At 38.9% G+C, this 12302-nt stretch overlaps 1 protein-coding gene across 5 annotated transcripts in view; it reads left to right on the top strand.

Moving 5' to 3' along the window:
* Positions 1-12302, top strand: part of UNC79 (unc-79 homolog, NALCN channel complex subunit) — a 279675-nt gene that overhangs the window by 210553 nt on the left and 56820 nt on the right. For all 5 annotated transcript variants that reach the window (XM_079914612.1, XM_079914610.1, XM_079914611.1 and 2 more), the window contains 4 exons: positions 1204-1311; positions 4758-4874; positions 7463-7546; positions 11438-11540. In XM_079914612.1, coding sequence (XP_079770738.1) covers positions 1204-1311; positions 4758-4874; positions 7463-7546; positions 11438-11540 — 412 coding nt within the window. The remainder of the gene's footprint in view (positions 1-1203; positions 1312-4757; positions 4875-7462; positions 7547-11437; positions 11541-12302) is intronic.

Raw genomic sequence — 12302 nt, 5'->3', positions numbered from 1 at the left:
AATAGATGTTCCAAAATCAGTGCTTAAAAGCTTTTCTCCTCAGCCCTCACCTAGGATCTATTTTACTTTTATTTCTGACAGTTTAATAAGTTTAATGATCACCCAGTAGTAGAATATCATCTGCATACTTATATTTTATGTATGTGTGAATGTATGGTGGCTTGCTCTGTGGCAAGAAAAACAATTGATAACCTGAAAAGGAGGAGACAGATGTCATGAAGCTTAAGAACTTGAAGCCGTTTAGGGTGGACATGTTATAATCATGGAAGCCCATAGTGGTAATTCCAGGCTGCTCATTGAGCTCAATATACAGTGAGTGTTGCTTAAGATGTCAAGGAAGTTTATAAAAAAGTTTTAGGGGTTTGCCATGATAAACCACTAAACTTTTCAAAAAGCTTTAAAGGATAATCTTTACCTAGGATAATGTGGGACAGCTTGTTTCCCATTATTCATAGATGAAAAAGACAATAGTATATGCAGAAAATATTTTACCTTAGATGCATTTGTCAACAGCAGAAGCAAATGATACGTCTTTCTTGCTCAACTAATAAAATCGAAAACCTGAGTAATTGGTAAGTAATTATTCCAAGTTAGATACAGTCCCTGCTCTGAAATTACTTATGATTTAGCAAAGGTTGTAGACCGGTAAACAGACAGTTACATTATGGCGTGTTCATTTTGGTACAGGTTAGGACAGGGTGTTCTGGGATTGTATAAGAGGGTCATGTGATTCAGTTTTTTGTTTGAATCTGGGGGTGGGGGTCCTGGATGCTTTTCTGGAGGAGGAACTGTCTATATAAATTGAGATGTAAGTGATGAGTAGGAAATTGCCAGACAAAGGTGGAGTGGTGGAATGATATAGGTGGATCAACTGTAGGTGTCTTTGGGTTTTGTATGAAAAGAAATTCAGTTCCGGAAAGGTGCAAAGATATGTGATATGAGCATGCTGAGCTCTAGCTTTGTAATTGTGCTGTCGTTAATTTCTGAGAGGCACAGCAACACATGCAGAATATAAGGTGGATACAACTCCCACGGAACTTTGAAACCAGTGTGTATGTGATTCCATTAAAGTAGTTAGTAGGGCCAGAAAGTATATAATGATTTGAATGGGAGAATTGGGCAAGAGGGGAAAATATATGAAAAAGGTTCTTGAACTTGCTTTTAATCAATGTCCTGAGTTTTAAATAATATTTCTGTTTGTAGATCCTGCTACTAAAGGACTTTCAACTTTGGAAATGCCACGAGAATCCTCATCTGCCCCTACATTAGAAGCAGGTGTGCCAGAAACAAGTAGCCATTCTTCAATATCAAGTAAGATTTCCTTTGGTGATCATTTCACCTGTACATTGATTTGGAACATTATCTGCTGCATAGTTTTCAATTTTCACACTCTTGGTATTGTTTTTTTCTTCTTTTTTTTCACGTTGTGTTAGCTTCCTAGGTAACACTATGTTGTATGTTCTCAGAGACCCTGAGACATAGGCCCACTTTTGTCAGCATCTCAAGTGTTTGATAAATCAGTACAGCTACTGATAGGCCAAGAATCCTAATTTGTTAAGGTATAATCACTGGATAATTCAATAAAATAAGTATTATGTATGACTAGCCTAAACATAAAACATGGAACTGGTTTTGGGACAAGTGAAAAACATTGTCTGTGACAGAATTTTACATGAAACACCTTTGTTTAATTTGAATCACCTCCATCATTGACAAAATTTTTATCTAAGTTATCATCAAATAAATGTATCAGATATATCATGATCCCAAAGTTATTATTGAATATAGCGCTTTTGGATCGGAAAATTAAAATGGCATGAAGTATTCCTGGATCTACTGGAGGCAACTATTCAGTATTTTGAAACTACCTTGTTTGTTGGGTCCTATATTTTGCCCATGAGGAGCTTGAGTTCCATTGAGGTGAAAATAAGGGTGTCCACCTGGCTCAGTGGAGTCAATTAAAAGACTTTAGCATGGGAAATTCTCAGTAGGAATCAGAGATACAAACAGTGGTGCAACTTCTGCAAACCCTTGTCATCTGTGCTGGTGTATTTTGTGTTCCATGTGGCCACTGCCTCAAGGGCTAGTGCATTTTCCTTTGACAGTATTTTGAAGTAAAGATGATCCTGAAAACCAGATAAAGATCTTAACTTAAATGCTGGACTGGTAGTATGGAACAACATCGTCATCTTCATCATTCATTTATTCATGCTTTCATTCATTCAGTAAGTATTTATTAAGTGTCTGCTGAGTGCCAGGCACTGTGCTTGGTACTGGTGATCACAGGTGAATAAATAAGACACCCCTTGTTCTCCAGGCATTTACAGACATAATAGTCATAATTGCTACCAATTATTTGACACCATGTTCCAGGCACTGTGCTAAGTGGTTGCTCTCTTAACACATTGCTACCTTATTAAATCCTCGTGTCAGCACTGCATGGCAGATATTATTGACCCAGTTTTAATAGACTAAGAAACAGGTTCAGAGAGGCTAAGTGACTTGCCTAAAGTCATACGGCTATTAAGTGATAGAGACAGGAATTGATGCTAGGTCTGTTTGATTTTTCAAGCCCATGGTGTTTTTTAGTATACCACACTGCCTTAGAATAATTCAAATTCAGTTATAATAGAATTACAGATTCTATTACAGAATTACAGATTACAGAATTACAGATTACAGATTACAGAAATTCTAAGAAAGCATTTTCAAGTAACAGTTATTTGCCCTTTTGGCAGCAAAGAAGAACGCCTCGTTCTGAATCTAATTGTTCTTCTTTTATCACAAAAAATCTGTTTTATAACATGAAAAAATGCCCATTTTTAAGTCCATATACTAAAATCATGAAAGTGTATCTTCTCCTCCTAATTTGCATGAGTCATCTGAAAAAAGTGAATTATAGTTAGAATTCCAAGTTGGATATAATTTGAGATAGGATGACTTAAGTCAGTTTGGCTTCAGTGCTAGTTACATGTATCATAAAATAAGTGTATCAATGAATCATGATCCTGAAGTCATGATTGAATCTAGCCCTTTTGGATTCAGCATAGTGCATCATTAAATTTCCACCTTCCTCCTTCTCTCCATTTAAAGCATGTATTGGATAGCTCTTGGTGGTGTGTTCTTAGAGACATAATGCCAGGTGCTTTACACACTGAGCTAAACATTAAGGGACTTTACTCTCAGGGAATTCTTCTGTCTTTAAAAAAATACTGAGGACTGGAGAAATTAATCAATCACTAGAGGTTTCTAACCCTTCTTTGATTTTGTCTGATAGATGGGGCTAATTTTTAAATTTGTCGATCTTCCAAAAGATTTCTGCTTTTGAATTTTACTTGAAATTTGTTAAATTTTCTAAAAGATTTCTGCCTTTGGATTTTACCTGGAGCTGCACTTTCAAGTGAACCATGAAATTGCAAAATTTACCAATCAACCACAAGAATCAGATTTTTCATTAGTTTGCATAGTCATTTCCATGAATTCAGTTAACATGGACTCCAAGACACAAGAATTCTCATCACACCCCTCTTTTTTGCTCAGTTTATCAGCTGATTATTTTGTAGCTAAACATGCCATGACCACCATGAATCAAACAGCATGCTAATTACATTAAAAATAATGTCATAATTGATTTCACATCACACCAACTTGCTGCCCTGGTACCATGATTGTGAAACCTGTGTATAACACGTAAGGAAGGCTTTCTAGGGCCATAAAGACATCTCGGTTTCTACCATCTCCTTCTAGACTATGTATTTCAGAGCTTCAGTTTCTAAAATTGTCCTTATAAGAGAGTGAATAACCACAAGTTCTCAAATATCCAGTTGTTTGGGATCGTGTATAAAAGGCCTCTTAGCGATGCTCTTCCTTTCTCACTGGGCTGGTGGCAGGGATTGGTGGGACCACTTGAGGAGGGATAGGAGGGTAGGAGACAGGTTGCTTTCTCACTCAGCAGTCTGTTGTCAAAGTGCTTTTCACTGTTTTTCCGGTTTGGAGATGCTTATGTACGTGACTTATCAATCATGGGATATTTGTCAATGCCTAATTGCAAGATAAAAATGTTACCACTATTTCTTTTTAAAACAAAGATGTGTACTAGAATATACTTGTGGAATGTTATTCAATTCACATTTTTCCAACAGTAGGCAGAGGCTCATGCAGAGATCGAAAACAGCATTGACTTTGGAGTCAACATGTTTTGGTTTTACGACCACCTCATTTGCTGGTCGGTTCCAAGGAACATAATTTCATTTGCTTCAATTTCTCCCTAAAAATTGGGGTTGATATGTGTCATCCTACTCCAAAATATGCATGTACATACACAAACACACACACATGCACGGGGGCCTCAGAGGGATATAATGGAAACTGAAACTATGCATGTATGCACAGCTCCATTAAAGAAAGTTAAGCTATAAATTCAAAGTAGTAGTATCTGTCTTGAATCCTTTTGGGAACAAGGCAGAGTATATAAATTAAAAAGTAAATGAAAATATCATATTGTTGTAACTGGGGTAAATATTTACAGGCTACAGATAAGTGCTCATAGGCACTGTTTCTTTCTTTATCGAGTGAAGACAGGCACCAGAAATAGCATAGTGCCTTAGTTTTTCATCTGAACAGGAGCATACAACTCACTAAACAATGATGAATAGCCAATGAAGGTTCAATTAAGATTCTGTGTGGATGTGTAGAGCCTTTGTGTGCTGTGCATATTTATTCCCCCTAGTAATTATCTCCTAATTTCCTCCATATAGCTCAGTATAGGCAGATGAAAAGGGGATCCCTGGGAGCTCTGACAATGAGCCAGTTAATGAAGCGACAGCTGGAACATCAGTCTAGCGCCCCCCATAACATCAGCAACTGGGACACTGGTGGGTCAAGCTTTTTCTTCTTGTTTTACCTCTCAGATTAGCGAATGCCACTTTCTCTGTGTCCCCTCTGCTTCCTTGTGAAGGAATAGATTTTTTCTCATATTCTGTGGTTCAAACAATTTTTTTAACCTAAGGTAATTAATAAGTCTATTTAAACTTTCCAAGTATTCTAGAGCCACCGGTTCTTCCATCTCGGCTGGTCCAACTCTTTTTTTTTGTTTGTTTGTTTTCCTCTAAGACCCAGATACCAGATGTTAGGCTATCTCTTTGGGGGTTAAATGATATAAATGCATAAAGGAGGGAATGGAACTATGATTTCATGATGCAAATTAGAAAACAAAACAAAACACCAGATTATCAATATTCTCTGTTTTATAAACTCTGAATTATCAAAAATGAGGGACTATTGATAGTAATAATAACAGTAATAACAAATGTCAGCTTAGTGACGTCATGATCTGCCGGTAGGTTTGGGAATATGAGCTCTGTGTTTTAGTCAGCAGGGTCACCAGGTTGCAGCCGCACACCCTCATGCTCATACGATGGAACTGCCTCTAACCTCAATTTTAAAGTAAGAATTGACCGCCATGACATGTCTATTTTAAACATGATCACTCTGCATTTTCTAAACTTTGTTACCACGTTCTGCACATGTACTACTTTCTCAAGCCAGTAGTACTGCTGCAATTCTGCTCTTTTGAGTGCCTGCCTTTTCTTTTTTTCTTTTTTAATTAAATGGGTCATTTGATTACAAGATTATATATGTGAAAGCTTTTTGCAAGACGCATGCACTTTGAAAATGTCAGGGTTTACTACTGTGATATGCTCTGGGGGCCAACACTTGGATAGGACTATTTTTGTATCGTGGTTAGTATACTTTCTGGCTACAGTTATATGAAATTATTTTAATAGCTTTCTTTATGACCAGGAATTACAGTGTCCACAAAACCAAAATATTGAGATACTGTTAATTTTTCACAACCATAATATTTACATATATTTCGTCTTATTTTCCCCACTGTTCTTCAAGAAAAAAAAGAGAGCTAGTCTAGATAACTAAATCCTACACACCATACCCAATCCTATATTTAACAGATAATTTCAACTCTCCTGGCCTTTATTAAGGTTCTTAACATTTTAAAGGTTTAGTGTTTTGTCTTCTTTTTAGTGATAAGTGGTAGTGAATAATGAAATGGCCAAAAGCCAATGGGCAAGGGAGACAAGGAGAAAGACATTGAATAACCAGCCTTGAGAGTTTACTGGGTTTGGGTGAAGCTTTTCTGTTCACACCAAAGAGGACTTTGTTCCTCTCTTTACTGAGCTCGTGCTATGTAAAACTGAGAATGGAAGCTGCTGTTAGGTTCATTCTCCGATGATTAAATGCCCATCTTTCGTTAGGTTGACCTGAAGATTATTTTACCATGCTGCTGTTCTCTGTAGCAAGCTCAGCCTAAGCTCTCCATTTTAGATTCTGACTACAATTACAGCTTAGTTTGATTGACTCTGTAGAGTGATAAAAAGGCAAATAGATCTCAATTTCTAATCCAAATTTTAATCTAAAAAAAAACCTACATGATGCCAAATAACCCATTTAACTGAATTTTTCACTTTTCAACTAAACCTCAGCCTTGTTCATGTCACTCTGGTTTATCATCTAATACTTAACCATTCACATGCTGTCTGAATTTCTTTCGTCTGAGTTTTCCTGGGCTTGTTTTCCATCCTCCAAGTTGGTTTGCTAGTCACCAAGTCCTCCTAGAGCTTCATCTCAATATTCTTTTTTTTTATCAGTGTCATAAAAATTCTCCCCAAATCCAAGACCAGAGAGAGTTGACGAGTGTGGAGTTTTTTGTTACGTGGCATGTCACTTTATACCACATACGTTGATTCAGTGACTTGCTAGTCTCCAAAAGAACAGATCTGGTCATGCAGACACACTGAGAAAGGCAGCCTAAAGCATGGGTCATGATCGACTCACCTCAGCATGTGCCTGCTCGCTCAGAGGATACCTGCCTCTTCTCCACCCATGCGTATCTGATGGCTTGCTTCTTTGCCTCATCTTTCACATGAAAAAAATGTTCCTGAAGCACTACTCCTCCATGTGCCCCTGTCCCCTTATTCCTGTTCTGCAGCCCTCAGTCAAATGCCTGTCATTTCCTTGCTACCAGTTCCACATGTTTTCTGTACGATCGATCTGGTCATTGCCACAAATGATCACTTACGTATTTATTGATTTGCATAAAACATGTCTTTCATGGCTGTGACATTAGCCTTTCATTTCTTTCATTTCATATCAAGAGATTTGCGATTTGAGCTTTTGTGGGGGAGAGATTAGAGAATCTGGACTTTTAGGGATGGTTTTAGATACTCTCCTGCTTTCAGCTGCATCTCATACACCTGAATGGCAGGTTTGTAGTGAAACCCCAAGCAACCCTACCCTAAAATCTAGGATGTTTCCTGTAAATGTTAATAATCAACAGTAACAATCACCACAATATGGCCCCAAGAGATTATTGGTTAAATTCTTTGTATTGTGAATTGTGCGCAATTGACCGCAATGAAGACTGAAATGTTCTATTTATCCACAGAACAGATACAGCCTGGGAAACGCCAGTGTAATGTGCCAATGTGCCTAAACCCTGACCTGGAGGGACAGCCACTGAGAATGAGAGGTGAGCTGAGTCGCAGAATCTCAGACCGAAAGGGTGAAAGAAACCATATATGTCAATCATCTAGTCACCCAGCAGGTGCTGAAATCTCTTCTTCAGCAGCTCCATGAAGTGGATCCAACCTTTGCTCAAACGCTTCCAGGACCTGGGAATGTACGACATCTCATCTTTGAACATGACTGACAAAAATTTCTTCCTTATAGTGAATTTTTAACCTTTGGGGCCACACAAAGCAAGTCTAGACTCTCTCACGTAATTTTTAGATATTTGAAGAAAGCCACCAGTTGCTTGTTTCCTCAGGCTTTTCTAAACCACACATCCCTGGTCATTTGGTATTCCTCCTAATATGTATCAGTTTTCCATATCATCCTGTATCTCCTTCTCTGAACATGGCCCAGCTTATCTATGTTTCTTCTAAATTATTGAGATCATAGATGAATAGCTTCTTTTCAGCTATCTGGAACTGAACAAAATATACACTTGACTTTATGATGATCATAGGAGCAAGCTGAGAATAAATCTATGCTAAGATAATCAGAATATGTATTTTTTAAATTCATCTTATGTCTAGTTAATCATTACTTTTGTTCTTTTTTTTTTTTAATTTAGAAGGCAGGTTAACCTATTACTTGTGACAACCAAAAAGCAAAAATGAATTATGACCACATCTCTTAGCTAGTCCCATAAATCAAGCAAACCTATTATCCTGGACCATATCACTTCTGATTTTCCTTAGGAATGAGGAGACAGTTATCTCCAGCTTTGGCTAACATTTATTTGGCATTGGGTAGCAGTTTTATCTCCTGTATCCGATGAGATGAGACTCTTATGGGCTTAGGAAAAGCTTTTATGAGCAGAAGTCAGGGTGGTTGAACAAACTCTGGTGCTTGTCCGTGATCTAGTGACTCGGTCAGTAGAAGGAAAAGTGGCATGAGGTAATGGGAACAAAGAAAGTCTCTTTCATGGTAAACTGAAGAGTCCATTGATATAACTAGGGGACTGATGTGTGCATTTACGCTTTGAGACAAACCAGCACCTGTATACTTTCTCCAAGACTCTCTAAGAAGCTTTTGTCAAAATCTCCAGCTATGGGCTTCCCTGGTGGCGCAGTGGTTGGGAGTCCGCCTGCCAATGCAGGGGACACGGGTTCATGCCCCGGTCCGGGAGGATCCCACATGCCGCGGAGCAGCTAGGCCCGTGAGCCTATGGCCACTGAGCCTGCGCGTCCGGAACCTGTGCTCCGCAACGGGAGAGGCCACAGCAGTGAGAGGCCCGCGTACCTCAAAAAACAAACAAACAAAAAAATCTCCAGCTATGAAGTTGGGCTTTGGAGGAGGTCCCCTCTTTAATCAAGTTTCTAAGAATGTTCTGTTTCTGTTCCTAATTCCATATACAGTGCACTTTGGGTATTCAGTAGGGGAACCAGTAGGGGTGGCACCAGAAGTGTTGCCCTAGATGATGGGAGATAATGGGACTGCCCTTCATACTGCAGACTTAGTTGTGACTCAGGTATAGCACAAGGTGGCTGAGGTCAATGGCTTCCTTTTTGCATTGCCCACCTTCTCCTTGTATATTACTCTTTGCTCCCTTATCATAAGCAGTATGTAGAAATCCATTGATTCAGCTAATGTTGCCATAAGGTGGCCAATGTCTCATAACTTAATCTATCTGCTTTTATAAATGACTGTCATAAATATTGCCTTGTACATTCTGTGTTGTGTGGAAAAACAAATTCATGATGCTGTTGTCAAAAATATCTGTTCCTTGGGCTTCCCTGGTGGTGCAGTGGTTGAGAATCTGCCTGCTAATGCAGGGGACACGGGTTCGAGCCCTGGTCTGGGAGGATCCCACATGCCGCGGAGCAACTAGGCCCGTGAGCCACAACTACTGAGCCTGCGTGTCTGGAGCCTGTGCTCCACAACAAGAGAGGCTGCGATAGTGAGAGGCCCGCGCACCGCGATGAAGAGTGGCCCCCGCTTGCTGCAACTAGAGAAAGCCCTCGCACAGAAACAAAGATCCAACACAGCAAAAATAAATTAATTAATTAATAAACTCCTACCCCCAACATCTTCTTTAAAAAAAAAAAAAAAATCTGTTCCTCGGCATTTGTATTAGGTAAGGATTGGCTTGAAACCACCCAAATGACTTGGATTCCCACTTTTCTTCACTTGAATTGTGATTTCTGTGTATGCAATAGTGATTAGCAAGCATCTTCTGAAAGCCTTGACTCAGAGTTGTTGGTTTTTTAAAAAATCAGTTGCTTATGTTTCTAGTAAGACTGTATATATATCACCACGTATCTTGTGGGCTGAGTTTCCACTTTCAGCACAGGCATTATGGCATCTGGCAGATGTGGTGTGTCAATGTTCAAGAAATGTGGAGTACTGGAGTTGAACTTTCCATGTTTTGGTTTCTTGAAGCAACTTCATGCAGTTTACCTTACTGTTTTAATAATCAATCATATCTTCTTTTATCTTGGCCCACTTCTTGCCTTTTCTATTATTAATCAATTTATACTTTTGCTTGTAATAAATATGTTGCTTCCTTTCAAAGCATCATCTTTATGAAACAGCTGGAGATCTTTGTTAATGATATAATTGGAAAGAGTATTATCTCAGAGGTGGCTGATAAATATAGTAGCAAAATTTGGATTCCCATTTGGGATCCTCAGAAGTGACATCAAGATATTTTCAGATAATTTCCTTTGCTGTTTGGGTCTGAAGGTCTCCTTATAAACAGATTTTGTAGCCTTTGATCAGACAAGGGAGTCTGTATAGTATGGAAGCATCAAAGGCTTTGATACCATTTTTTTCTCCCTCACATTGAAATACTTTGCCCACTTGGTGAGGTTTCTAAAATTTTTTATGCTGATTCCTTTAGAAACCAATTCTCTGAATCATTATCTTTCTCCTATTTAAGGAAAGACCAGACAGTTTTGTTTTGTTTTTCAGCACAAAGTTAGCAGTTCCTTAATGAAAAACAGATTCTTTAACGACCATTGGGTTTTTCTGGCTTCTTTCCTGTTTGAAGAACTCCGTCTCAGTTAGTACTTTGTAGAACATGGTATTATTCTGAGTTGTCACTTTGGTATTCTTCTTGGAGTGCCTTATTTCCATAGTTCCTGGAGAATCTGTCTAGCGCTGGTGGTTTTCTTAATGGAGAACAGTCTCCTGGATCTCCAGATTTACTCATCGCTAGAGCACTAGATTCCTGCCTCAGATTTCTCTGAAGGCAGCAAAACCCAAAGTACTAAACTCTGTGATATCGATTGGCTGAAGTCACCAGATGGTTCATTCAAAAACACTTCATATTTCATTCATAAAGATTTCAGTTTGAAAAATGAAGTCTTTTGCTTTGGGGCTTATATTAATTTACAAAGTAGAAAACTTTCCTGATATTTCTTAGCTCAAACTTCTCCCCTTGCTTAGGTGTGTAGAGATCTAGGATCTGGTTCCCTTTCCAAATTAGCAACATTTTAGTGTCGGCATGCATTTGTGATTTTATGTAGTATTGTATGAGCAGCTTCCATTTATGCCTAGCAATTAAGGGTTGTAACTCATTTAAGGATACCCTTGAATAGATCCCACACACACACTTTTTTTCCTCCCTGTTTTAGTACGTTGTTGGCACACCTGAACTCTTTCTGATTTTTTTTCAGAGTCAAGAAGCAAAATGAACCATAGCAGTCTAGCTCTTAAAATGATATAAGCCAAAACAAATCAGTCTTTCTTGAATTCATTTCACTCTTGACGGTTTTTCACAATGGAATTGGGCTGTCCCTGTTACATCCCTGTGAATGTGATCTTTGGAGGATTTATAAGAGGAGAATAGGGCTTTTCCTGGCCCCCGGACACACATATCTATTCACCAGCTGTTTCTTTGCTGCTTACCCAGGTGCCACGAAATCCAGCCTGCTGTCAGCACCCAGCATTGTGAGTATGTTTGTACCAGCACCCGAAGAATTCACAGACGAGCAGCCCACGGTGATGACAGACAAGTAAGCTCACAGTTATTTTCTTCACTGTTTACAGAATTTGAGAAGTTGCTCACCATGGTTGTGAGAAAATATCAGAGGAGGCATGCTATGCTTTTAAGTCATAATTTGTTCTTCAAATGGCTGTAGCCATAAGTGTTGGTAAGCATTTGTTACTTTAGAAATGCAGTATTGTATGGGCAGCTTTCATCTATGCCAAGGCATTTTTCTTTTTTAATTTGGATGAATGCAAGTAATGTCCGCTTACTGATTATTCCTAGCAATAATTTCACACAAATGAAATCTCTCATCCAGAAGCTTCAAATTGTTCAGAGTGGGACTAAGTTTGAGATATGATCCAGCTGGTAGAATTCATTCTCTGAATCTCAGATTGGTTACGTTGCCTCTCTGTTTATCAGCCTTCAGTCCCCCCAGATTTCTTATGGGATAAAGTCCAAATGCTTTAGCTGATTGTAAAAGGCCCTTTAGGTTGTGAAGGTATGGACTTAACCACTCCTCACCAGGAACTCCTTCCCTAGCCCCCTCACCTTCTCCAGAGCATGCCTGATGTGTTCTCTCCTCTGTGATCTCATAGGTGCCCTTCACTCTGTACTTTCTCTGCCTGGTGAACTCCTATTCATGCCTCAAGACCCAGCCTGAGGCCAAGTTTCCCTGATTTCACAAGGCAGAACGCATCATGCCATTCTCCAAGTTCCCATAGTATTTGATACATCTCTCTGTTCTACCACTTATCATGGTGTATTTTAATCGTTAGGTGTTTATACA

Source organism: Stenella coeruleoalba (genome assembly GCF_951394435.1).
Source record: "Stenella coeruleoalba genome assembly, chromosome: 2".
Lineage (NCBI taxonomy): Eukaryota > Metazoa > Chordata > Mammalia > Artiodactyla > Delphinidae > Stenella > Stenella coeruleoalba.
This window is presented reverse-complemented; position numbering and strand designations above follow the sequence as displayed.